The 27935-nt window shown below is 39.9% G+C and overlaps 2 protein-coding genes and 3 non-coding genes across 5 annotated transcripts in view; all 5 read left to right on the top strand.

Moving 5' to 3' along the window:
- Positions 1-8455, top strand: part of dlc1 (DLC1 Rho GTPase activating protein) — a 72398-nt gene extending 63943 nt beyond the window's left edge. The window contains exons 12-17 of the mRNA XM_088419208.1: positions 218-434; positions 769-883; positions 3114-3329; positions 5748-5965; positions 6046-6219; positions 7192-8455. Of these exons, the coding sequence (XP_088275334.1) occupies positions 218-434; positions 769-883; positions 3114-3329; positions 5748-5965; positions 6046-6219; positions 7192-7291 (1040 nt within the window). The 3' untranslated portion in view covers positions 7292-8455. The remainder of the gene's footprint in view (positions 1-217; positions 435-768; positions 884-3113; positions 3330-5747; positions 5966-6045; positions 6220-7191) is intronic.
- A 2987-nt stretch (positions 8456-11442) lies between these two features.
- On the top strand, positions 11443-11514 carry trnad-guc (transfer RNA aspartic acid (anticodon GUC)). The gene has a single exon. It is a non-coding gene; the product is annotated as a tRNA-Asp (tRNA).
- Positions 11515-11779: 265 nt separating this feature from the next.
- Positions 11780-11851, top strand: trnad-guc (transfer RNA aspartic acid (anticodon GUC)). The gene has a single exon. It is a non-coding gene; the product is annotated as a tRNA-Asp (tRNA).
- A 99-nt stretch (positions 11852-11950) lies between these two features.
- On the top strand, positions 11951-12022 carry trnad-guc (transfer RNA aspartic acid (anticodon GUC)). The gene has a single exon. It is a non-coding gene; the product is annotated as a tRNA-Asp (tRNA).
- Positions 12023-14626: 2604 nt separating this feature from the next.
- Positions 14627-27920, top strand: lonrf1 (LON peptidase N-terminal domain and ring finger 1). Its single transcript, XM_088420190.1, has 12 exons — positions 14627-15348; positions 17461-17579; positions 18037-18159; positions 19533-19730; positions 19827-20040; positions 20169-20271; positions 21795-21909; positions 21992-22113; positions 22198-22356; positions 22547-22709; positions 22822-22974; positions 26623-27920. The coding sequence occupies exons 1-12, from the start codon at positions 14736-14738 to the stop codon at positions 26779-26781; spliced, it is 2241 nt and encodes a 746-aa protein (XP_088276316.1). The 5' UTR covers positions 14627-14735; the 3' UTR covers positions 26782-27920.
- Positions 27921-27935: the final 15 nt, after the last annotated feature.

Here is a 27935-nt window from a genome sequence, read left to right as displayed (position 1 = left end):
CATTATGAACATGATGGCAGCATGAGGAAATGTTTGCATAAGGTGGAAGCGAAAACATGAGGCCATTCACAGAACACACACACACACTGTCTCTTATATAACCCACTTATACGCTCATCTCCCACTTAAACATGTTCCGTCTTCCCAAAGTGTTTCCAGACACACGAAGCAGATAATGAAAGCTGACAGATGTTATTGGTGACATCTTCCCATACAGACATGCCCAAAGAGCTACGCCTGCAGGCCGCCCGCGCCGCTGTGCTGCTGCTGCCTGACGAGAATCGTGAGGCGCTACGGACGCTGCTGTGCCTGTTGAGCGATGTGACGGCCAGCGTCGGGGAGAACCAGATGACGCCCACCAACCTGGCCGTCTGCCTGGCGCCGTCAGTATTCCATCTCAACACCCTGAGGCGCAAGGAGAGCTCCTCACCAAGGTGTGTTTTTGTGTGTGTTTATTAATTTCATTTAAATCAATGGTCAGCGTTGACAGTTGCTGGCAGCTTACATAAGATGTTTGCCAGTCCTTACACAAACAGGAAAAGGGCCATACTAAAGAAACAAAAGAGCAGGATACTGTCCATTAGATGGTGGGGCAATTGGGACGAGTGTAGCTTTAGAGCGATAGATCAAGTGGTGAGATTACATGAATGTCAGTTTGATCAGCAGGTGCATGAAGCCCCCCTCCCCAATGGAGGCCTCTGTCCCAATGATGGATGCTGTTTCCTAATCTCCCTGTTTCTCCTCTTGTACCTTTCCTCTTCCTTGCAGGGTAATGAACAGGAAGCAAACTCTGGGAAAGCCGGACCAGAGAGACTTGAATGAGAATCTGGCTGCAACCCACGGCCTGGCGCACATGATCCAGGAGTGTAGAAAACTTTTCCGGGTCAGTGTCGGTTTAATAACTTAGCCTCAATTATAGTGCCTGATGATGTTTTCACATCAAAAAGTGTTTAATTTAAAAAGAATTTATAATTGCCTGTAGATGCCCCAATCTGATGTCAAAATGAAATTCCTCAACCCACTTTAACATGTAGTTGCTTGGCACCAAGACAGCACAAAATGTGTGCGAGTGATATCGAAATGAAGTGAAATTGAATCGAGAATAGCAGGGTAACACATACAAAAATACTTGCCTAAAATGGTGCCTCAGGCGTTATCTACTGACAGCATGTTGCCTCTTGCTAAAGCTGCAATATTATTAGCAAGTCACTGGTATCCTGGTGTTTGTCCCATCAACAAACATTTGGTTGCATAACTATTCGATTCAGTCCATGCAGTCTTTGCCTTCAACACTTCTATGGTAACGCAAGATAAATATTATTCAATGAGCAGAATTTTTTTGCAAGCTGTCGAGTGTCCACCAGGAAAGTGCTAGAGCGGATCAACGAGAAATAATCAGCCTGCTACACAATTACTAATCCAATTTCAATCCCAAACCCTGGCACAGTCCCTGCCAGCTGACATGCAAGAGCACTCGCTTAAGGGGCAACACGCTGTGGGTCATTAGCGGTGAGCGCTTAATCAGATTGAGGGCGAGCTTCCTGTCATGATCACATCCCCGAGTCACTAACACGGTTATCTAGTCGATAATTGGCCTTTAATTGAATTCCTCCATGTCGGTCAAGACTCATAACCAATGACAATCATTTCTTTCCACTTATGTAAACCATTTATTATGAAATTAATATTGTTTCTTGTAAAAAAAAAAAAAAAAAATGTCCATTCGCAAATGGCAGACAGCAAAAGTAAGATAAAGCGATGAGATCAACCAGAAAGAGGACACGATGTGTTTTCATGTTTTTGAGTATCCTTATCCTCCTCCATGCTTGATTTGGTTTCCCAGGACATAAGTAAAGTGCTGTTTTCTAGGGAGGCCTGTTCTCTCATCTGTTGCTGTAATTTGTAATCTACCAGACTTGAGCATGTAAGAAACATCTATTTACTGCTTGTAAAATATTGAGCCTTATTAGCTCAGGTCTAAAAAATGTGTGTTTTCCCCTTTGGCAAGACTCACAGATAACTATCTATCACACGTGCTATGTTTGGTTATGTAACGCCTTAACGTGTCCTCCATCTTGCGAGCCATAATTGCACTGACAGTTACCTCAGTGAAGGGTGTTTCTTTACACCTGTACATCAGTGAGTGTGCATGAGCTCTGGTTAAAGTCAAGTTCTTGGCAATGAAAACAAACGCCTAAGCGATTTAAAATACACTACATACTCCTATGCAGTGCCTGTGAAAGAAATATTGTTTAAAGTAAACCAAAAAAAACAAACAAAAAAAAAAAACGGAAAAAAAAGTCATAGATTGACACTGGCAATGTATTTCACTGGACATCATCTAATTTGGAATATATCGCTCTAAGAGCAAACGGCCACCAGATTTCATGTTTCTAAAACTAATTATGATTATAGCAAATATAACACAGTATTCACTGTATCTGTGTGTGTTCTCACCAAATCAGATGTATGTCTCACAAAATGAAAGACTATAAAGGACCAAATTTATAGGATAGTTAAAAATTTTGATTTTGTGGTTTCTGCCCAAACATCCTGCTCAAGGTCTCAAATTTCAAGAGCTTCCTTAGAGTGACTAGTAGACGATGTGCAAAGTTGTGAGATGTGTTTTGAGCCAAAGTTAGTGCCCCCAAAACTTTAATCACCGGTTTTTTTGCAATTAATTTTATGACATCATTTTACATTCTTTTGAGTGGCAGGCTAACTTGTCAGTTCTGTGCCAATTGGGTCATTTTCTTTCATCATTTCCATTTTACCTCAACTAAAGATGATTTGAAATGTACTTCAATATATTAGAAAGTGGAACGATTTTGTTTGATTTGATGCTCTTTTCTCTCTTTGAAAAAAAAAATGTTCTGGTTCATATAATTTTTTGTTGCACCCCTAACATATTAATACAATTTAATAAAAACCAAACTACGCTGCAAGTACAAAAAATGTACAAGCTAGCAATTTCCTTAACCCTAAAAATCTAAACTAAAGCGAAATCAATGTCGTGTTAAATTCCTAAACTATTATGACCTACTCAGTGGAATACTCCACGACAGTGATGGGGACAATCAATTCCTAGTAAAGCTCCTCATGTTTCCCTGCAGATCCCCGAGGAGATGAGTCGATGTCGGAACTCGTACGTCGAGCAGGCCCTTCTACCTCGACGCTTGGAGGAACTGTCGGGTAGCGACGCAGGACGGGGTGGATACCGGTCCTACTTGCGTGACAGCCTTGAGGCTCTCCTCAAGGAGGCCAAAGACAAGTTTAAAGGTTACGACAGCTTCTCCACGCCTGAGCAAGCTGAGCTGGCCTATCGCAAGGTAATTCATCCCCTCAAATGCTTTGTTCATGTACTCCTAAATACGTATGTGCCTCGGGGCGAATCCAACCTTCACAATTGATGAAAGGGCTTTTAAAACGGGATTGGCGGTCAGTCAGCATGTCTCCTGAGTGTAAACAGGCCGTCAAAATATCTTCTCCGCTCTCCCTGTTTCCTGTCCTGCCTTCCCATCTGTCCTCATTCTCTAAATATCTAGTGGAAAAGCAGCAGTAAAAGCTTCCTGTATTGAGAAACGCATCCGTGTGAAACTAGCCTGGCCCTTGACTTCTCGTTCCCCTCCCCAGCACTGGACCGTGTCCCACTATGACATCAGCTTGTCACGCTCACACACATACGCTAATTTCCTAAAGGCAAAATTTCCCATGTTTAGTGTGGAAAGCCTCTCCAAGAGGGGTTATCTCAAAGTCACAGGATCCAACGTGCCATCTCTACCATGCCACCTGGAAGAAGGACCCAGCTGATTTAGCTGGAGGGCAATCGGAACACAAGCGCATTATTGTGCCCGGGCACTCAATAAATCAACATAGCACACGTCACCGCGTTCAATCGCATAAGACGCCAAAATGGACCACAACATTCAACAGATAGAGATCCACTTCTTCACGAATAACTCCGCTAAGCAAGAGTCCTCAAGACGTTTGAATGCGTAGTGGCTACTGGGTGAAAGAATTAATTCAAACTTGTTTGGGTGGACTCGAGTGGAGCCAGCAGGTCCCCCTTCTCAGATCCAACATCAACACATGTTGATTTGGATGAACGGACACAAAAAAAAATCCCACGGATGCACTCCAAAATTTTGCAGAAAGTCTTCCCAGAAGAGTGGGAGTTTTAATCAGATTGATCCATTATGTTTTCATTTTGTTTCACTACAAGCAGATTTACACTACATTCCCGAATCATGCAAAATTCAAATAGTTGTTTTTTTCCACAATAGCTTACTTACATAAATGGTTTATTAATAAAAACATACAATAAATTTTATATGCAGTGTGTTCTGGGAGATGTGCACCTTCCTATCAGTTCCTTACACACTTCTATGATTTTTGTCATTATTACTCATTTCATAATGCTTTTGTTTTCCATACAGGCACAGCTCAGTAAACTTCAGTATTTTGGAAAACATTACTTTAGAACTTATATTCAAAATGTCCACCAAATACAGTACATATGTTGAATAGAGTAACAAACAAAGTAAAATATTTCAAAATAGTTTTATCCTTATGATGTCTACAGCTACCAGTCAAACAAGTGATTCACCATTTCAAGAAATCAGAATATTACATAAACTATTCTGTTTACGCTGTTAACAAGCACCTTAAGTATATTTCTGTACTGGACTTATGTGTATCTTTGTGTATTTTATTTCTCATATTTTATATCTCGACTTGAGGATACTGCTGGAAATGTGAATTTCCCTACGGGGATGAATAAAGTATCTATCTATCTATCTATCTATCTATCTATCTATCTATCTATCTATCTATCTATCTATCTATCTATCTATCTATCTATCTATCTATCTATCTATCTATCTATCTATCTATCTATCTATCAAACAATCTAGATCATTTTTAATACAGAAATGAATTAACAATGGGCCGACTGACAAGTATTTCCACGTACAGTATTTACAGTACAATGCATCAGGGCTTCCATATTTAATATTTAAAGAGCCATTTTGACAGTATCCCACAGGAATAAAGGAAACTGGGAGCTGTTAAACCTTTTTTTTAAAAAAAAAAGCATTTTAAGTAATCATCTCATTTATGAAATTAAAACCAAACGTAATTGATACACCTGCAGACGCCCAAAAATTCAAACCGAAAATCCCATTTGTTTTGTCATGATTTCACCACATGTAGACCATGCAGTCAGCAATCCAACTGAAATAAGGACTATTGCACTTATTGTAAAATGTATTTGCAAATGACAGCAAATTAAAGTAATTACTCAACAGGTCAAAAGTTTGGAGACATTTTCAAATTCAAATGTTCTCCAACGTTTTAGTCACCAGGTCAAAAGTTTGGAGAGTTTTTCAAATTCAAATGTTCTCATACGTTTACAAGTAAAAAACTGCCAATCGCAGAATCTAAAATCCAAATAACAGTTTGAACTTGCGAAAATGTTTCCTTGTCTGGTACTACAGTCTGGATGAATTAAATTTTCATTTACAATCTCTGAAAAATAAATTAAACATGGAATTTGAAGGTGTTTTCCAACTTTTGACTGGTTGTCTCAACTTAACTTTATTTATATGGCAAAACATCCATTCCTGCATACAAAGCGACTGCGATCAATTACATTTCTGTGATGTATTGCGAGGCTGTATACCATTTAATAAATGATCTCGGCCTTCAAACAGACTTGGGTACTAAGTGCTTGCTGTTGCTTTCTTCAGGTACATGATGGCTTCCCGCTGAGGCTGTGGAAGGCAAACGTGGAGGTGCCAGCAGCTCCAGAGGAGGTCCTGACCCGGATTCTGAGGGAGCAGGCACGCTGGGATGATGACCTATATGAGAGTCGCGTAGTGGAAAGCCTGGACGAGAGGACTGAGGTGTATCAGTATGTGCGGAACACCATGGCCCCCCACCCAATGAGGGATCACCTGGTGCTCAGGTAAATATTTCTCTATTTTGACCTCCTCTCGGCCGTCATGCTTGTTGTGGTCTAATTTTTTTTTTTTTTTTTTTAACTAGAACATGGATGACAGACTTGCCAAAGGGGGCATGTGCACTGGTGTCTACATCAGTAGATCACAGCGCAGCACCCGTGGTCGGCGTGCGTGTCAACGTTCTCGTTTCACGCTACTTTATAGAGCCCTGCGGAGCCAACAAGTCCCGGCTCACGCACGTTTCCAGAATTGACTGCAGGTCTGTCTTTGTTTATTAGTCTAAGGCCTTGCTCACACTCACAGTACTTTTTTTTTTTTTTTTTTTACTAGAGCCAGCTTGGTTTTACAAAATCTAAACAGCAGAAATCCCATGACCTAAAACTTTTACAAGACATATGTGTCTTTAAAGTGGACACTGGTCTTGTTTCAACAGCTTAACAGATGATAAATGAGTGAGACCTCAAAACGTTAAGGATAAAAATTTGCAAGTGTGTCCTGGCCTGTGACAACCCAGCTCAAAAAACAGCACTCGCTCAAAAAATATGTACAGTATTAGTCAAAGTTTGGAAACACCTTCAAATTCTCATGGTCGCTAACACATTAAGAGGTGAAGATATTCAGGGTATTAACGCTTGAAAAATGAACAGCTTTGAACTGAAAGACATTCCCAGCCATCAAGTATCATCAATGGAGATGTGGGGGAAAAAAATGATTCAAAAGCCAATCAAGACTCTCATTGACTCTGATTCTGGATTAATACAGGATGCCCCAAAGTCAATTTTATTCATTAAAAAAAATAAAACAAATGTGCTTCCTGTCAGCTTCTGTTTCACTATTCCAAATGCACACTGTCGACAATATATTGCTACATGCCAATGACGTGCAGTGAAGGCCAACTTCACAATAACCACACCAAATTTGAACCTTACAATCAAGATTTTATGATCGAAATGGCCGAATAAATGGTAGAAATCTATCACCATCGCAAAACAAGTTGTGTTCGACTTGAAATGTTTCCCTGCCTTGGCCAGCATACTTACTGACCACTATGTCGTTACCACTGCAACCCATGCAGATTTATTAGTGTCTGACACGACCTCTTGCAAATCAATGGCAGGGCTTCAGGATGGGATTTGGCTAACGAACCGGATGAAACTAATGTGTGAGCAAAGCCTTTGTGAATGACACTTGAGTGGCCTATGTTGACATGCTCTGTTGTCTGCTCGCACAGGGGTCGCTTCCCAGAGTGGTACAACAAACTGCACGGACACTTGTGTGCTGCCGAGGTGGCGCGGATTCGTGACTCCTTCGTGCTGCCCATGGACAAATGAGACTGACTTCTCGACGTCATTCCGAGAGAGGAAGACCGTCCTTCGCCTCTTTCCAAACACAGGGCAAACCTGGATTTGAAGGACTTTGTTTTTCTGTTCAAATCTATATTATTGATGTTACCATTTAAAATAACCTCTCCTCCTGCCATCTAAGTATTTATGTGGCCTCCTGCCATCTAAGTATTTTTGTGGGCCAAAGAACATTGATGAGATGGGATGTGAGGTTTTATCCAAAGAGTGCTATTGCTTCTGGGAAGCGAAGGTGACTGCATGTGTAATGAGATCATCCAATAGTTAAGGCCCGCATACTCCAGTGTACATACACTAACTACTCTTTTCACACTCAATATTATTGTCCTGTATTACGGCCGTCCTTTTTGTTTATTTTTGTTTTGTCTGTTACAACAAGTGGGAGGAAGCGCATACAATATTTATGATGTCGTGCAGAGTGATGAGGGCATGGCCGAGGAAAGACGCGAATGTGTTAATTCGGGCTGAGATGAGATGCGTAACGGAGAGGGGAAGATACAAAGCGGTGGCTGGCTCACCACAAGCAGCAGGAAAACACCATGATACCTCCCGGAACATTCCATTTCAAGAAGCAATTAGTGTTGTAGACTAGTAGACACAAGTGGACCAAAAAAAAAAAAAAAAAAACTTTTATCTTTCCAGGCTTTCCCAAAGCACACATTTTATTAAACTTTGTAGTCCCACAAACATGTTCTGAGAATATCGACTGTCACAGTGCATGACAATGCAACACGTTCAACATAGAAAAGAAAACTGCAAGAGAAAAGGTCCTTTTATAAAGGAGAGCATTTTACAGGTTTTACTGTAAAGATGAGGGCAGACTGCATGTTCGAGTGCTTTTTACAAAAAAAGGAAGACAAGCTTCTCACTGTTTAGTTGGTCACTTGTTTTAACACTGCTTTATGCATCCTTCACATAAGCCATTGTCCACTTCATTCATGTAACCGTCTCTTTTTACCAAGTAACACATGACAATGACCGTTAATTTAAAACAAATGTATTTATACCTCAGATATATGTTTGTTTTGTTTTATTGTAAATGTTAAGCTCTATTACGAAAATGCTTTATCTTTTTTATTAATATTATTTCTGTACAGTTTAATTAAAGTGCACTATTAAATGTATTAAAGTAAACTTTTTTTTGTCATATTTGTGATGTAATATCGAGTGTAGCGGGAGGCCGCACTACACATAATTCCTCGTAATCGCGTCAGCAATTTGTTTGCCTGTTCTGATCCAGAAATGGATTACTGTTATCGCCACATTCAAATATGCCAGTTAAGCCTGATTGTGCCAGCGAGGAGCTGAGGGGTGGCGGGTACCAACAGCTGCTTTTCTAGATGTTGTTCTCAATTGCCTCTTATGTAACATTTTTCTACAGTACTTTCATATTGCACAATGGTTCATTGTAGCACAGCTGCTCCAAAGCCAGCGGCCTGGATGAGGGCACATGTAACATGACTTGATAGATGACAGACCTCCATCACGGCTGAACTGTCCTCATCTGGATCAACACCCAGTTCTTCACGCCGACAAGTGCACCTCCTGCATGTGCTTCAGTTCTGTCATGGAGCAGCACATGAGATTCCCTGCAAAATCTGTTGCGGGAAGTTTTGGCCCAATGGCAGGGATAAGAAGGTCTTCAGTGATACTAGTCACCTAGTGGTGTTTTGTAGGTATTGCTCTCTCTTCATATCTGAATAGAAAATATCTTACCAACATTTATATATTGCAGGCGTTTTACACTTGTGACACTCACCAAACCATCAAACCACTTCCGGATGCGGTGATGTGGTCCAACCCGCCCATGAAGCTTTTTACATCATCATTTCCAAATCTTGGTCATATGAAGCTCATTCACTCAGTTGCGACCAGGAGGCTTGTACTAATCTTAAATATATTGTACATTGAACTTGGAAGTGATTACCGCAGACACATGGAATCAAGTACCTCAAAAATTCTGAAACTTTATAGTGACCTAGTCCAGACAAGAACCGGAGTGAACATTGTTTTCACAGTGGTGAGAAATGAGATCCAATTTTCCAATTTGTACAGATTGCTTTCTTTGTAGTCCAAAGGTAAAAAGGGACAATATGGCCATTTTGAAAGAAATGTTTTCTTATTAATGAACAGTTAAGCTTGCCCACCCTTCGGATGTAACCGAAGCGAAAAGTGGTTGACGATGACATCCAAACTGAAAGTTTCTTTGTAGTCCAAAGGTAAAAAGGGACAATATGGCCATTTTGAAAGAAATGTTTTCTTATCAATGAACAGTTAAGCTTGCCCACCCTTCGGATGTAACCAAAGCGAAAAGTGGTTGACAATGACATCCAAACTGAAAGGAACACCAGGTTAAAGGTCAAAATTTGTTTGACTTTCAAACCTTATCCTTCTACAAATGTTACATTGAACAAATACTTGACTTTTTTTTGACGTTCTATTGTACTGAAGAAAGGTTATCAAAACAACTTGGTTGGAGGTATTTATACAAGTAGGGAAAATCAGTTTTCATTTTGTTACATAAGGATGATAAAAGGTGTACTTTGAACACAACGTACCAAGATGTCAAGCGCAGCCTGCTGCTGTCTTTTAACCAGCATAACAACTTGGACCATTTATTGAAAAAGTGAGTTCCAAGTGTGACAGCTGTACTATAGCAAGTAACGACTTGACTGACAATTCTGCATTTGGGTTACGTGCCGGTACACTCGTTCCCTTGCTCACACTTGGCCAAAAAGAGCTGGCGAGAACTCAAAGCCTCCAGAATCCCAGTTTTGAGGGAATCTTTTTCATGTATCTCATTAGCAAACCAGCATCGCCATCATCACGTCATCCTGAAGCACACACGCTCTCTCAGTGCGGTGGTTTGTGCAACCCAGCCACGGCAAAGAGATTATACAGGACTAGATAAAGCTGACCCTGAGTCAGCATGCATTCCTGCACACTTGCCTGAGATTCAGCCACCGGAGAATTCCCACATTGATAAATGAGCAGAATTGTGTAAGTGCACGCTTGCCTCTGACTGAACGTTTCTGGCCAGAATTGCTGCACAAAAAGTTTTTTGTGCACCAGCCTCCCCAGTTGGGCAGCCATACTGGTTAAATCATTAGATACACCCAGCAAATTGAACAGAATTGATCCGGAGTTGCCCCAACACCAACATGATGCTCCGCACGCTCAACAGAAAGTGCTCCAAAGTCAAAAGGAAGTCACCCAACAGGAAGACACCAGAAAGACACCCCAAAACATCAAAAAGTTTTCCGGAATGTAAAAAAGTGTCCTAGAATTGCCCCAAAATTAACAAGATGTGATGCAAATTGAACAGGTAGTGACCCCAAGGTGTCACAACAGGGCATTGGCCTGTCATTTTTATTGGATCATATATGTTTCCAGAAACTATTACAAGAGATAAACTCGAGCTGGACGATGTTGCCTGATGATAGAATCCAATTTATTTACTTATTTATTTATTTTGCACATTTCAAATATTCCCAATTTTTCGCCGAAAAGAAAGTAGGAGCTTCTTCAAAGGTGTCATTTGACTTTTTAACTTCTCTTTAGTCTATATACTTTATTATAACAGATGGTGTAGAATCAGAGATCACTCTTGAGTCCACATATTTTCTTTATGCACTCATGCAGATGATCATACTGTGCATAGCATTCCATCACGTCATGTAAGGAGAGCAGCGTTTGCCCGTTGGCTTCTTTACCACCATGAACAGTTTGAGAAACTATGTCTGGAAAGAAGAATTCAACATGCGTGCCAAATATCTGACACACACTGTGGGTCACATATTTGATTGGTGCTGTGCTTGTACTTGTGTTGAGGCAACACTAGTGAGATACAGTATGTTATTGTAATAATGGATTAGATTTGGAGTACAGTCAACGCATTTAGTTGTGCAGCTTTTTGTACTTGTATGTAAGTCCCTGTGTGTTCACACGTTTCCCAGGTCGCAAGACACAGTGTTCATATCTGAGTTTCCCAATGTTTTGTGATAAGGCACATATTTTTCGTTTGAAAAAGCACTCCATCATTTTGTATCAACTTGAATTTCCGGTTCGATATCATTGTTGCCGTTGAAAAACTACAATTGTGATTGTATAGACAAGTTTATTCCTCGTTAGTATAGTGGACAGTATCTCCGCCTGTCACGCGGAAGACCGGGGTTCGATTCCCCGACGGGGAGGCTATGTATTTTTTTGTCCTCTTGAATCTTCCTCGAATTTCCCCGTTGTTAGCGTCGATACATTGAAAAACTACAATAATGGCGACCTGCTCTGACCCGCTATGTCCTCCCTAGTACAGTCGCCTGTCACGCGGAGGATATGTGTTCGATACTCCGGCGGGGAGCTTGTTTGTTCTCGGCTGCTTTATTACCGATTTAAGGTTCCTATTTGAGGCTACCAATCAATTTACAGAAGACTTACAATTGCTGCGACGGCAGAAATATCTCCTCGTTAGTATAGTGGACAGTATCTCCGCCTGTCACGCGGAAGACCGGGGTTCGATTCCCCGACGGGGAGTTTGATCACATTTGTTTACCTTTTAACGACTTCAATTTCCTGCTCAATGTAACTGATTCAGCTGAACAAATGTGACAAGTGCTACATGAGGACATCAACTCCTCGTTAGTATAGTGGACAGTATCTCCGCCTGTCACGCGGAAGACCGGGGTTCGATTCCCCGACGGGGAGGATGCAATATCTTTTGTCTGCTTTAAACCAGTCAATTTCCTGTTAGATGCTATTGATACATTTGAAGAACAACGACAATGACTGGGACATAATGCCAACTCTCCGTTAATGTAGTATTCCCTCGTAAAAAAAAAAAAAAAAAACGTTTTTTTTTCATTTAATTAGTTAAAAAGTGATATCTAATTGTTCACTTGTCAAATAAGTGAAACTCATTTTGCTCAAGACCTCCATCCAGTGAAGCGTTATCCCTGTAAAGCCTGAGTCTGAGTCCAAGGCTACTTAATGTTTTTTTTTTTTTTTTTAATTTAACAAGACACAAAACACACAAACTGTATTGTGGTGTCTACTGCCACCCACTGGTCATTATTTGTCTATGCTGTATCCAGTACTGGTATTGTAAACAGCTATTAGGAAAAAAAGAGACACTATTCTGTTGCTTCAATTTCCTGTAGACTTTAAATGCCTAGTATTTTAAAGATAACAACATCATTTTTCAATCTTTTTTTTTTCTCTATGGCTCTATTTCTATCAACTGTGGTGAAGAAGAGTAAGCATGCTAGTTGACATGTTGGAGTTTGAGTCGCACTAAACTGGAGAAATTACGGTCACGTTACAGTTTACATGTTTACTAGTAAGGGCCAAATGTCCACTGGTTACACAAGTTAGGTTTTTTTCCCCTTAGTAATTAACTTTTCAGGTTAAAAACTGATCACTGGTTAACTAGCAAGGCTTAACATGTCCATTAGTAAAACTAGATGGGATCTTCCAAACTTTAATGGCTGACTAGTGAGGCTCAAAGTGTTAACGACTTCATGAGTAAGTGTGAAAAGATCCAATCGTTACACTCGTTGGTCACATTTTGACATCACTTGTTAACTAGTGAAACACATGTTTTCTTTCTAGTAAACTACTTGACTCCAGAGTTACTCACTAGTTTACTAGTGAAACTGAAGTTTATTAAACTATTAACTACTGGGAGACACTTTATCTCACAAGTCAGACCCAGAGATGGACTTGTGTAAGTTTTGACCGAACATCCTGCAAGTGCAGCTTCTTTATTTTTAAAACCAGTTGACCCTTAAGACACTAGTGAGTCCTAGTGCACATTTTTTAAACATACTCATTCAAAGTCACTACACGTTCAGTGTTGATTTACACATTAACTGGTTAACATATTGAGCCTCACTAGCTAGCTTGTAAGGTGAAAAATGGATTGGAAGTAGTCAAGCAGTCGTGTTTTTGAGAATGTGGGAGGACACCGAAGTACCCAGAGAAAACCCATTCAGGCATGAGGAGAACATGCAAAACTCCACACAGGAAGGCTTGAACTATAATCAAACCCTCCACCTCTGCTCTGTGAGGTGGATATGCTAACCAATTTTCTAACGCACAGCCCCCGGCAAAATGTTCTTTAAGTGTTCAGTATGTCTTCAGTGCATTTGGATGTGATACCCACTAATTATAGTGGTCTGGGAGCTTTGACAGGGGATGCTGTTGTGTACCTTACACTGAACAGATGTCTCTGTACGACTTCGTTTTTCGAAAGAGGTCTCCACATGACTTCTTTTCATCTGTGAAGCCCTTTGAGACTTCGGTGATTTAGGGCTATACAAATCAAATTTGATTGATTGATTGTGTGTGTTATTTATTCTGACGAGTTTTGAGAGCGTTGCTTTTATTTATTTATTTATTTATTTATTTTTAATGCTAAACCCAATCGGTATTCTTTATGAAATAAAGAGTATTCCCTTTGGTCAATGGGAGGCAGTAGAAGACCATATTTCAGCCTGGAATGCTGTAACTGCTGGAGTGAAACGTTGAGCACAACTTCTTGTGATAGCCAGAGAGTTGCCTTTGATCCCACAATTGTTAATTATATCTATCTATCTATCTATCTATCTATCTATCTATCTATCTATCTATCTATCTATCTATCTATCTATCTATCTATCTATCTATCTATATCTATATCTATATATATATATATATATATATATATATATATATATATATATATATATATATAGTTACACACACACACACACATACTGATCCGGTCACTGATTTCACACTGATTTTGAAATAGGTCATGCTGTCAAATCTGATCTCCAACGGTAAATCATGCCAAGACATAAAAAGAAAGCAACACATGGCAATAAAATCAAAAACACTATATAGCACAAATGACACAATATCACTACACTGTGTACATCAAGTTTTTTTGGTTTGTTTCCAACATCATGCGTTTTTAAACAGTATTGATAGGTTATTATAATTTCGTGACAAGTCAACATTACTTAGATTCAGTTACATCTCAGTAATTTTTTTAACAATATTATGTATATTGAGAGACACTTTTTTCATAGTTTTTGCAGAGTTCTCTTGGCGAAGTAGGTTACTGTGCTTTTCATCTCTGTTGGTTGTACAAGAGAACACAAATGCATTCACTTTATTAGATTGTGCCAGTGTGAAGGAACGTTGAACTCCTAATTCCTCGACGTCCTTTTACGCAGTTATGAAACTTGACTGGCGAGGTTTTGTAACCCGGCCGCGCCAGCCAATCACGGGCGAGCTTCTGCTCACATGACTTGAGTTTTATGTAACCTATGAGTTATACACAGCGAAAGTCAGTGGAGCACTCACCAAAGAAGAGATGATTAGTCACGTATACCGAAGAAAACACCTTTTACTCCTAACACTTGTTTAAATCAATATGTCGCTCCAGCAGCCAGTTGAGGAAGCGACGGGGGAGAGGAGCGCTTTCTTTATCGGCGCTGGAAAAGGCGACGTCTCCGAGCAGAAGGGGGAGGACCACCATCAGCTCATCCTTCTAAAAGCCAACGCTTTGGCTTCGGAAAACTCCCTAAAAGAGGCCATTTACTGGTTCTCAGTGGCACTGCGCTACGGGCCCATGAGGCCAGAACAACTAAGCACTTTTGTGGACTGTATAGTGCGGAACCTGAAGAAAAATGCCGCCCGTGGCACTGACTTGAGGTGTAAGCAGGACTCTGAGGAGCAGGATAGCCGCTGGGATGCAGTGTTCGATTGTCCCAGTTGTCATCGATTTTTAGGGGAACCTGTGACGTTAGCGTGCGGACACACGTTCTGCAAGAGGTGTTTGCAACGAGGCCTGCTCTCCAAGTGCAAGTTATGCCACGAAGCGGTCAGACCCGAAGGCAAGCCCAATGTGATTTTGTGCGGACTCTTAGCGAAATGGTTCCCCGACGAGATGAAAAGGTATAAAAGACTAAGCGAATTGGATGAACTGTGTAGGCACAAACGCTATCTCGACGTCGTGATGCAAGCGAGTGATTTAATCCAAGCAGGTGAGTTATTGTATGCTTATTCAACCAGAGGTATGGTGACAGCGGATGTGTGTTAATGTGTTTCCTGGTATCGAGCGTCGAAGTTAGATTTACTTAAACCCCTCTTGAGCGGTTTGGCCCGCTACTGGGATACGCTAGCCTGTCCGCCATATTGAATGTGGCAGATGTGCCTCGTAACTTACTGAAAGCGACATTCATAATCCTTCTCAATCACTTCCACAGTCTCAATGTATTAAGTCAACTAAAGTGTCACATAAACCAAAAGCTATAAAACCATTGAGCAAGAGAGCACATCAGTAAAAGGGCTTCATTTTCTTGTTCAGCACGGGGTTATCGCTAGTTACCATAGCGACGCGATCTATTGCCCCCACCGAGCTGTGGAGTTGAGTTTATGAAATGTTTACGCACTGCGCATGCGCGTCGGGGTCAGCTTGTGTAAATCAGGTCGTCGTGACTCCTTGCAGGTTTTGTAACTTACAGTGGGGTGGGCTTAATGGTTATATGTGCTGCAGTGCAACCAATAGCTATGAGGCATTGAAAATGGTCATATGCATCAGTTGTGAGTAATGATTAGGACTCTTTAGTATTGTGTAACTTGACAACCTTGTGAAAAAAGGGGAAATGTGGCTACTTAATTCTGTAAGCAGTGAAAGTAGCAGGGAACGCATTTGGACGTGATACCATTGTTTTGTCCTACACAGCTTTGACGTTTTTCTTGGTCAATTGAGTAAAGGTTGTCAAACCAGCGGTGTTTGACATCACGCAAACAGTCATCTTCAATTGTACGCATTTCAGAAAGATTCCACTTGAACATATCCTATTTACAATTTACACCTCAGATGCTACTCCCCCCAAAGAAATGGCCATATGTGTGCATGGATGTGTTCCTAAACCTCCATGCATTTCTAAAAAGAAGAGGCTGCACAATTGACTGGTTGACAATCCAACCCAATGTACATGTAGGGAAAGATTTGTTAACACTTTCACACCCTTACTAAGTGGTAACTAAACCTATACTGGTTGTTTTGAAGTCATGCAAGTGTACCATTACACCAGGTGTAAACCCTGTACCATGCAAGCGTGCCATTACACCAGGTGTAACACAACAAGAGGAAACCTTCTTCCTAGAGAGCTGCATACCTGCATGATTTTAATGTCTCTTACCTACATCTCACCTGATTCAAATGCAGTAATCCGCTGATCAGCAAACTCTGCAAAAGCCTGATAACGATCCGGTGTGTTATAGCAGCAAGACATCGAATACATGCAGGACAGCGGCTCATAAAACCAGTTGCCTACCCGTGCACTACACCATCATTATTTGTCATTACCTCAGGACATTACTTAAATAATTTTTGAAATTGAGTTGTGTGTGTGGTCGGAGAACATTCTAAAGGAATGACAAATATGATGCAAGATCAAAAATTCCATATACACAATTACGTGAGTTAATCATTTTTAATTTTGTGTGTATAATGAACATATGTGGGGTGAATGTTTTAGGAGATTTTTGGTTTTAGAATTGCATTGGGACCATGTGAAATGCATCCACCATATATTAGGGAGGTACAATGATTATCAAACCCATAACTGTCGACACGATCGATGATGGTAAAAGCCGCCTCAAAGTCGTTGTTCTAGCTAGTGTAATTGTAGGAGTCCAGGCCTTTGGTGAGGCATGGCCTCCCTCCTTGACTTAGTAATCAACACGCTTAAGTATTCCCGGTGCCGTTTATTTAACCAGTGACCTAGGCTGTGCCCAAATTTCATCATTTGAACCAGCTATAGTCTGTCCATCCACCTATCTATACATCCATGCATCCATCCATACTTTCGCAATGGCCGCCTCCATTTTCTCCAACTTAACATGTGACTGTTGTTACCTATCATGCACTTAACAAAGAAGGGCTGATTTGGTTTTGACAAAAGCTTGTTTGGTTCGCTGCCAATAGATGTCTGCCGTCACTGGGTTATGCAACATGTTTTTTCCTATCATGACACAGACAGTAAAACTATAGTGACAGTTGCACAATGTTTCTTGATAATCTTGATTATAGGAATACTAAAAATGATTTCTCCTTCCTCTTTGTTTTTTCTCAATGGTCTTTGAAGAACCCGAATTTGCAGAGGATGTGCGACTTGCAAGAGCAGAAGCGTATATGTCTCTAAAGGAGTTTGATCTGGCTTTGAAAGACATTGAGTTTTGTCTTGCATCTCGCTGTTCTGCTGAGGTAGGCCAGTTTCCTGTTCGTTAAAAACGGAAAAATCCTTAAAAGTGAAATGTCCCTATTATTTGATCTCATTGAGAGGCCACAGGATTGGCACTATTGTTTGAGCATATTACCATATGTATACTGTGCTAAACGGTTTTCAAAGAAATTCTTACAGTCTGTTTTTAATTATTATACTGTGCATGGTGTATCAAATAAAAAAAAGATTCATAATTTACTGTAGGTCTCTGGGGTTGCCATGTCAAAACTCCAAGCCTCCCATCAGCATATGGAACTCTCACTGATATTGTATTACAATTATATATATACAGTGGTAACTCTGTCAGCTGCTCAGACATGTTACACGAGTTCTTCCTTAAGCTTGAGAAATCATTTGTTTCACCCTATTTCGAATATTGGCTCTATATAAATATACTCACTGACTAGCAACCTGCTAAGTTGTGTTATGTCTATGTAGGCTTTGTATAGGAAAGCCATGGTGCTTCATAAGATGGGTGAAGTGGATGAGTCTCTTCAAATCTTCCTCAACTGCCTTGCTGTGGACGATGACTTCCCCAGCGCAAAGAGACAGGTAGAAAAGGTGAGTTCACTAAAAAATAATGGTGGAAAATTGTCTGCATCACAATATGTGGCCACGTGTTTGTGGAAGAAGGAATCTAGGTCAAATTTTATGCCTTTTATAAGGCACGAAGATATTAGGTAATCACATTTGCAATATTATTAATGAAAAAAAGACAAATAATAGCATAGCACAACATATCCAAGCACAGCAAATCACAACAATATAGACAGTGCAATTACATAAGTAAACAAAGATGCAGTTTCTTGTTTGGTTTGTAAGATCAGAAAAAACTAGGGCATCTTTTTAGGGGTGGGGGGACAAAATGTTTGCAAATGCTTATTTTGATTCAACACAAAGATAGTAGGTGTTGCTATATGTAGGATTACATAAATAGAAGAATATATACTCGTGAGTGGCTCAAATACAGAACATTTGAACACATTTGAATTACAATTGGTCTCTAAACAATTGCTTATCAAAAATAGTTATTAGTCAAACTGATAATCGATTAGTTATTGATTCATTGATGAATCATTGCAGTTCTAGTTATATTGTTGTTGTTGTCACTATTGTTATTACACCATTGCAACTTAAATTTTTTAGTCAACTGGATAAGTGAACATGCATTACAAGAGAAGCATGGCAGGTATAATTTAGGCTTGGGTGTGACCTACAAGGTGGCCTGCAGCTATCAAAGTTCCAGGGCAGCCAAGTCACTAACTAAATAAGCAAAGGTGTGGCATTCTCTTCTGATTTTCGTATTGTTGCCAGATGTCCTGTCTTATGTAGGTCAAAAAGTTAATCTCTTGTGGTAAAACATGCCTGATTAGAATGCATAAACAAATAAGTAGTTAAATTATACATTGTAAGCAGTAAATTTACATTAAATGTACATTATAAAACAAATAGTAGGCAATAGTTGGAGACTAGTTGTACAATTACTTAAGAAATAAACTGATCAACAAATGACAAATTCACTTGACCCACCAGTTGTGTCATCTTGCTGTTGCATGTGAGAAAAGTCAGGTCTTGTGACTTCAAGTAACAAGGTTAGCTCCACTGAACAAAACCAGCACTGTCGCAGTTATGCAAGAAGCACACAGTTGTCTCATTGTATACTGTTCAACCTGCGTTTTCACGCCACCTTTATATGTTCACGATATTTTGCTATAGAACTGCTACTGTTGCATAATCTTTGTACATAATTATTCATGTTTGTTGTGCGAACTCCTTTAGACTGCCGCAATAGTATCAAAGCTTATGTACATGGTGATAGCATATCTTTTTCTCTGGTTTCGTAAACCACCCATCCAACTGTCACTTGTGCACATCAATTTCTGCAATTCTTCAGACCTACATGATTGATATGCTATATGCTATATTTTGAACAGATTTTGTGTGACCTGCTCTCTTCGGCCAATGACAACGTCAAGGTTGGCCTGAGGGAAACGGCACAGAACACGTCGCCTCACTTGCGCAGTAAAACACTTGCGGCCAACGCCCAAGACAGGTCACATCTTCCAATCCAGAGACAAAGCCAACACCAAGTCCGCGCTGTGTCAGCACATCAGCGAACAGACAAGCAAGAGGTCAGATAAGGCACCCATTTTAATCATTTAAACCACTTTGCACAGTTTTCGTCGAGGTCGCGTGCGTTCGCTTGAACCGTCCACTTTGTGCCACAGAAACGCTGGGAGAGTCTTGAGCGTCCCGGTCTGAGCAGAGCTCAGTCCCTGCGATGTCATGGCCCCAGTAACGGCGAGCAAGGTCTGAAAAGGGTCAGCTCCGCTCCACAGCTTGGGGATCAGGAGAAGGCCAGTTTGCTGAAGAGGAAGTTGTCCGTTTCTGATGTCGAGTCTTGCATCGTGGCTAGTGGAAGTAGCAAGTACAAAAAGCAAGGTATTTCACAGCACTGTTCACCCACTCTTGCTTTTCTAATGTAATTGCCAACTGTTTTATTTTTACTAAGAATCATGTGAATATTCGAGTTTGATCAACAAGATGTTCTCTTGTTTGCTCCATTCAAGGTGTGAAAAACTCAAAAAAAACAACAGCCAAAGCTAACATTTACAAAAGTGTTCTTGAGGATCTCATTGATGCCAATGATCTTGAGTGCTCTCTCTGCATGAGGTAAGCCTACCTGTACACTCTTTAGAATATGATTAGAGATGTTTGATGCAACCTTTTCAGTACAATACAAGTATGTACTCAACTTCTGAGTAGTCACCCATTCCAGTACCAAGCACCGATACCACTCATACTTTACAATCCCCGACCACCAACAAATATAGCATATATCATTTAAATGAAAAACCTACTTTTCCAATATAGCATTTTCCTTAAAATTTCATTAGATGCATGGCAATTTCCCCTTTTTCTAAATTGTACTTTGTGTTTTAAGGGTTAGGGTCAACCCTAACCCTAACCTTAACCCTAACCCTTAAACATAGCCAAAGTTCTAATGCACATTCCAAGTAACCTCATGATCCTTCGCCTCAAAGACACCATAGTATATTTAAATCCCCGATTACTTTTTTTTTTACCTTCATTACTTTACAACTTGTGTGTTTTTATTTGATAAACAAAAATAAAATAAAAACATAAAATCAATTAAAATGACCAAAGTGGATTCCATCTATAAAGAGGGCAAATGTAACTTATGAGCTTTCGACATTACTTAGGATGACCGTGAATAGTGAAGTTGCTCTATAGAGCATTCACAACATTTCCATAAAGCAAGAAACTAGAAGCTATTTGTAGATAGGTATCAGTAGTTTAAATCAACTTTAAGAAAAAGTAATAACAGACATTTTTATTTCTTTTAAATAACTTCTGATCCCTGGTAAAATTCAAGACAGAACTTCAAAAGGCACATTTTCTCCTTTTATTTATAGATGTTTATAGATGAAGACTTGAGGCTTATCTCATTGTTTTCTAAGAGGACACAGTGACAGCGGCGCTGGCGTGTTTGTGTTAGTACATCGCTGTCGTGCTCCCATGGTAAACAAGTTCGACTTTGTACACCGAACATGTGCCAACAAGAGCTCCCAGGCTTTTCAATGTTTTAGTCTCGCCCTTAACGCCATTTCAACACTATGCTAAGCTGTTGTTGTTGGGGGAATTTGGAACTTCCCGATGTAAGAAAACATGCGCTGGAACTAAAATGACCAAATAATGTGTATAATAAATTAAAAAATAAATATTGAATAAAAACACTGTCAACTAATTTACATAAGCGATGCTGACTTTTTGTGGCAGCCCTATGTAATAGACCGCACCTCATTTTGTATTTTTTACTAAATGGTCTCTCTGTGTACAGTGCGCATGTGCTCAGACAGTTAAAGTATTGTGACTGCTAAAATGATAGTTTCAGTCTCCAGGATTGAGCATGGTACAAAACATATTAAGTGGCACAAAAAAAAACAGAAAAAAAATGCAGGAAGAGCACATGGATAAGTGAAATAAAACTCATTTAATCTTTAAATAAAATATACAGTTATTTAGCATGAACTTCACAAAGGTCACTTAAAGTACAGCTCGGGTGGGACCTTTAGGGGCACAAACAATTTTGCTCATGAAATTAGACATTGTGTAAGAAATGTAATCCAACTATGACCAAAAAAGTCACTTTGCCTTGGTTCTGTCCAATCCAGGTTATTTTACGAGCCGGTGACAACGCCGTGTGGCCACACCTTTTGTAAAAGCTGTCTGGAACGCTGTTTGGACCATACGCCACATTGCCCTCTGTGCAAAGAGAGCTTAAAAGAGGTAAGGGACCTCACAGGGTGACTGCCCATTTTGTCCATTAAGGCGTTCATTGTAGGAGTAATCATAACCCTCTCTTTAACAGTATCTTGCAAGCCGAAAGTACATCGTGACAAGCTTGCTGGATGTGCTGATCAAACAGTATTTTGGCCAAGAGTATGAGGAGAGATCCAAAACTCATCTGGAGGAAACCAGAGAGCTTTCTGAGTGAGTTAGCAAAGGCTTTCCATGCTTTAAGTTTGTCTCAGAGGAAAGTTCTAAAAATGATGTGTTCTTGTGTCCTGGATGCAGCTTGACAAAGAACGTGCCTATCTTCGTGTGTACCATGGCGTACCCCACGGTGCCTTGCCCGCTGCATGTTTTCGAGCCACGTTATCGCCTCATGATCCGTCGCTGCATGGACACGGGCACGCGGCAGTTCGGGATGTGTATTAATGACCCCCATAAAGGGTAAGCTTACAGACACAAAAGGTGCTTTGGGGTTTTGTGCTCACAGCAGTTTTAGAAGACTTACAAACTAGGTTGACTGGGACACAATTAATCTCGCTCTTTAACTATTTGTATCCAGTCTTTAGTTACATAAGAAGCTACAATGCCAAACATATTTACAAAATTGAAAGTTTGGCATCCACCTTGGCAGGTTTGTCGACTACGGTTGTATGCTCATCATCCGGAGTGTGCACTTCCTGCCTGATGGTAGATCCGTGGTGGACACCGTTGGAGGGAAACGCTTCAGAGTCCTGTCCCGAGGAATGAAGGATGGTTACAGTATCGCTGACATTGAGCATTTGGAAGACACTCGGGTACAAATTGTTTCCTGAAATGTTGCATTCTCTTACTGTAATTGTGTTATTTCTTTCATATGGCACCACAGAGAATCCAACATTTACCGGTGTGTTCAATATTGGTTTTTAGGTCGAGGACAGAGAAGATTTGGCGAGCCTACAAAAGCTCCACGATGCTGTATACAATCAGGCCCGTGTCTGGTTCCAGAACCTCAAGATCCGCTTCCACAACCAAATCCTCCAGCACTTTGGACCGATGCCTGAGAGGGAAGCCGACATACAGGTACATTTTGCTTGCATGCTTGCATCCTTGCATCCGCGGCGCATAATTTTTGCCATGGGACACATAACGTCTTTTTGTAGGAATTTTGTGAAACACTTGGTTCACACATGGCAATGCCAACCTACACTCTTTGGCTGCCTTAGCCAATCACGTTATCACGTTCACTTCTTTCTTTGTCGGTTTGAGTTACCACTGTAAATTACCGCAGCTATGCTTATGCTACTTTCACGTAGCGTTTCTGATATCGTTTTAGGTAGGACGCTAGCAGTATATCAAACTAAAGTGTGGGTCAAGAGGGCAAACCAATCAAACTTTCCCGCCCATCCAAACATAAAACGTTTGTCAAACATGCAACGGCTGTTTGGGATTTTTTCGTCTTTCGAAAACAAGACTCATTGACATGAAATGACAGAATCCACGTTGTGCTATTTGTTAATACACATAATAGTTGAACGATTGATTTGAAATAAACTACTATCACTCAATGGCAGTTAATTTCAAATCAATCATCTTTCAAAATATCTTTTTGCATTTATCCTATAAACAAAACTGTTTATATAATTTACAAAAATTGCTATTTACCAAAAGGTTTTTAATGTATACATTTTAGAGCTGTCATTTCAATACCGTGATATTTTTGTTCAAGGTTATCTTAACATCAGATTCTGAAGTTCAGAAAAAATAATTCCATAATATGATAGTATTGTGAATGATAATTCTCCCGATATGCTCAGAGATGTTTGCACATACAATGTAGAAGCTCACTTGAAAAGGTTTATTTTCATCTCTTGTTTGTCATAAATGCACTGAGAAATATTTATAATTTTCATTTGGGCAACATTTTTTTTTTAAATTTTTGTTTAATCTTATTGCACAATGTAAATGTTATACAATTTATAGCTAACTTCAAAGAGTGGAGGTTGTCTACATGTTATTTTTGGGGAAAAGGGTGTGTTTCTTGCAAATCAAAACTAAGAAAAAAAGACACTCCTTTTTTATTCTGTCTTGCAAAGCAGACTGAAGTTGTGTGATGATTCTTTGCACGTCAATTGATTGAAGCAGGGATCCATTTTGCTTGAATTAAATCATTTTGAATCAAAAATTGATTCTGAATTGAATCAGACACCCCTAAATCAAAATCAAACCGTGACAAAGATTCCCACTCCTGATTTTGTCCTTTCAGTGCGAGATTTTCAGGACTCCATGATTTTCTGTCGGGCCCCATAGTTTTATAGTATCGCTAGTCCCAGGGACACAACACTTTCCTGAGGTAAAATGAGCACTGCTCCTTGTCTTTGTTCTAAGACAGGTTCTAGCCAATGACTTCATTAATTATTCAGTTCAGTGTGGACTCTCAGAACATGAACACAGTTTTTCCCAGCTCTGGTACAGCTTCTAAGTTACGCCTTCATTAACTCCTTTTAATAACAGGGAATTCTGTATATTTCAGACCCTTGTGTGAAAGTTGAGTCTCCTTAATATAGAAAATCATTCTATCGCATCAACACGTACGCTAAGGAAAACATAGCTCTGCTTGAGCAACCTCCCCACTCACTTGATCCGGTTCTTATTGATTTTCACCAAGGAGACCTGTTGTAAAAACAGGAATGATTCCACTGTGGATGACCATGACTTGGATGATTGGAAATCAACAAAGACATATCCCGTTGATAAATGCCTCCCAAAATGCACACATATATCAAACTGTGTGTGATCAAATGTCATATGATGGAGTCAAGCAAATCTGATGTTTGGGATTGCTCGTTCGGAAAGATCCATGACCAATAGGGTGCTCTTCTGACAGCATGATATGGTCGTTCATAGCAGTCGTTTTGCCACGAATGGATCCCTCAGTGAGCAGCCAAACAACCCAGACAAAGATAGAAGTAGAAAACTTTATGACTATTATTATGCTTTTGCAGCTTTAAATAACAATATCAAGTAGTACAACTTTTATGAATTCTTTTGATATTAGTGGGCTGACAAAGCATATATTAATAAAGACAATTATTCAACAGGATTTTACTTGTTTACCAAAAGTTAAAAAAAAGATGAGAAACAGGTTTTATTTATTTATTTATTCAGTTGTAATAAATAATATATTAGAATAAAGCTTGGTGCAACTAAAATGTGCCCATCTCAACTCCTCATGTTTGTGTGTTATTGTATGATTTTTTTCCCTGTCCTTTGTGTTTTCGCAGGTATGTTTTTGGCACAATACTGCATATTAAAAGTACAGCAAATAATATACCTCACGATTAAACTTTGGTCCACACGATTAAACTTTGTTAGTTTCTTCACTGCTCTCCATTGCTCTTCTACCCACATGTTAATCCCCACCAAAAACATATTGTTCACTTTTCTCTTAAGTTATCAGCATGTGCCTACTTTCAATTGCTTCAGAATTTTATTAATTGATAGGACAGGAATACAAATTCAACTTAACATAATTCACCTTTAACTGAACACCGACACAGGTGGAAAAAAAAATAACAGAAAATAACAAGCAGGTCACAAATAAGGCTCTTGCCGTATTAGAAAACCTGACATATATTTGACACAAGTCAATTGGGGAAGTCTGACGTTACTGTGGACTAAACAGCCTTTGAGACGCATAATAGCACATTGTGGTTGTTGTGTGTGCTCCTTACGCCAAAGAGGATTACAGCTCAGCTCCTGCGCCGACCTGAGGGGCGGAGCCGTTTGACAGCATTGGCTCAAGAGCTTTAATGGGTGCTTCATAGCTAATCCCACCGCTACGGTTGCATCACAAGTGTCATGTAGAGAATCCCCTTGTAGACATGGTAGATGTGAGAGGATTCTGTTGTTGCAGTCAAGTAGCGCTATGATCACATTCATGATTGATAGCAATAGCCTAATGAATGCTTTTTGCTCATGTTCATTTTTGCTTCGGTGATTAGTCATGTCCCTTTTGAATGCACTGTACTGGCTTGGCATCTTGTCATTTCTGGCCTTGTAGCCATAAGTACATGGGTACGAGGCTAGAAATAACTAGATTACACACACATGCTAACATTATCTTGCCCTAATTCCATATGCTTGTTTCTGTAGTGTTAGCTGAGAATATTGTTTGAAAAGAAAGCGATCAGAGCAAATACTTTTTCCAATTATATAGTATGTGTTTTAAGTCATATTAATATTTCTCAAGATTTTTTTTTCTTTTTGTAATCTATACAACAAATGGGTTTCTGGACCGTAACCTTTTTACTGTATTTATTTATTTATATTGAATACCTGGGAGCACAGTGGCCCCTAACCTGAAATTCTATGGCTGCACATAAGCAGTTGAGAATGATAGTTGCACTCAAATCTTGCCTCAAATTTTAGGATCAGTCAGGAGCCCTGACTAATATAATTTTGAAAAATAACATTTATCACTGTGTGTTGTGAATCTGCGTAGTTTCATGTTGAAAGAACTACTAAAATAAATGTGAGTTTTTGATAATGTTGTAGTTTATTGAGCTGTACGCTCTGTGCAGTATGCTGTCATTCCCACTTTGTTGAAAAAGGAAACGATAATAAGTGCTCCTTATAGGATTTTTTTCTACTGCTGTTTTATGGTCAGTTATGTTGATTTGTGGATTAATGACAGAGCATGTCAGTAACTAGAATGCAACTTCGTTCTAGGCCACTCCTAATGGTCCCGCGTGCTGCTGGTGGCTGCTGGCCGTGCTGCCCATCGACCCCCGCTATCAACTGTCCGTCCTCTCCATGACTAGCCTGAGAGAACGCCTGGTGAAGATCCAGCACATCCTCACCTATCTGCAGAGCATCCCCAACAGTTAAGATCTTCCTTCCTCTTCTCGCCTCCACAACATTGCCCGCTGGACGCCGTAAACAACAAGATCGGATCCTTCGCTTGCAAGCTTCAAACCTGCTCTGCTGAAACCATTCTTGAAATTGCAGAGATGTGGCCAAACCGCCTCAGGGATTCTTTTGGTGACGCACAAAGTTTGGTTTAATTCGAACATGAATCACCAGAGAACAAGTGGCTCCCGCCTTTCTAGAATATGCAGAGGAACTTCCTGATGTACGGCGTCATCGTCAAGATTTGCATACACAAAGAACGTAGAGGACGTTGGTTTGGGTCACATGCCACTTGTTGAAAACACAGGGGCGCCGTCAGACGCCGTTGAGCAAATCGAGAATGCTGCAAGGGTACAAGGGGAAAAAAAGGTCTACATAATACCCAAGTGCAACCAACTCCACATTGACGGTCCATGCTGTCCTGTCATAGGAGAACAATATTCAGACTGCCCACTTTGTTGTCCTCTTTTCCTTTTCACACTGTCATGTGCGCTAAACTTTCATCATCTCCCAGACTTCCTGTTGACATGTGTGTTTGCATGTGGTCCTGCTCAAATACTCATGACCAGCATTTGTCATCTTGAATTTGTTCTTGTTTAATTCTTCCTCCCACAGTGAACTATTAACTCTAAAAATGTTCAAATGTGTGTCATTTAGAATTATTTATGTATCCAGCTACTCTTCATTACCACAATATTCAGCTACTCCCACTGGATAAGTGGAATACATACAAGTATTTATATATTCTGACCTTTTTTGTCGATATTTTCAACAGGGGATATTGCAATATGAAGTCACCGAATCAATGTGTAAGCATTTGTAAGGCAGACCCTTAATATTGTTATCAATATTCAGTGCAAGCTGCGCTCTCGATACTTGGAGAGGAGAACCTGTTGCCTTATCCCATTTGACATTGATGTTTAAGGTTTATTATCAGTATCTTGTTACGATTAGATCTTTCTGGCAGTCCAAAGCACCATTGGCTCACCGTGTTGGAAAAGATGCCAATCATAGCAAATTCATGTAAATTATGTGTAAAAATGTTTTTTGAAGATCTTCCTTTTTGCTTCGGCTTTGTGTTTTAACTTAATGATTTTCAATTAAAAAAAAAAAAGCTTTTTTGTCTTACAGCC

The sequence above is a fragment of the Hippichthys cyanospilos genome, chromosome 7 (assembly GCF_059441005.1).
Source record: "Hippichthys cyanospilos isolate Australia breed blue-spotted pipefish chromosome 7, RoL_Hcya_1.0, whole genome shotgun sequence".
Classification (NCBI taxonomy): domain Eukaryota; kingdom Metazoa; phylum Chordata; class Actinopteri; order Syngnathiformes; family Syngnathidae; genus Hippichthys; species Hippichthys cyanospilos.
This window is presented reverse-complemented; position numbering and strand designations above follow the sequence as displayed.

Bases quoted from the DNA above. Each gene is read 5' to 3' on its own strand.
- lonrf1 (XM_088420190.1), top strand. From the start codon at position 14,736: ATGTCGCTCCAGCAGCCAGTTGAGGAAGCGACGGGGGAGAGGAGCGCT. The intron at 18,160-19,532 runs GTGAGTTCACTA...TATTTTGAACAG, and splicing joins CAAAGAGACAGGTAGAAAAG to ATTTTGTGTGACCTGCTCTC. The intron at 20,041-20,168 runs GTATTTCACAGC...GCTCCATTCAAG, and splicing joins TAGCAAGTACAAAAAGCAAG to GTGTGAAAAACTCAAAAAAA.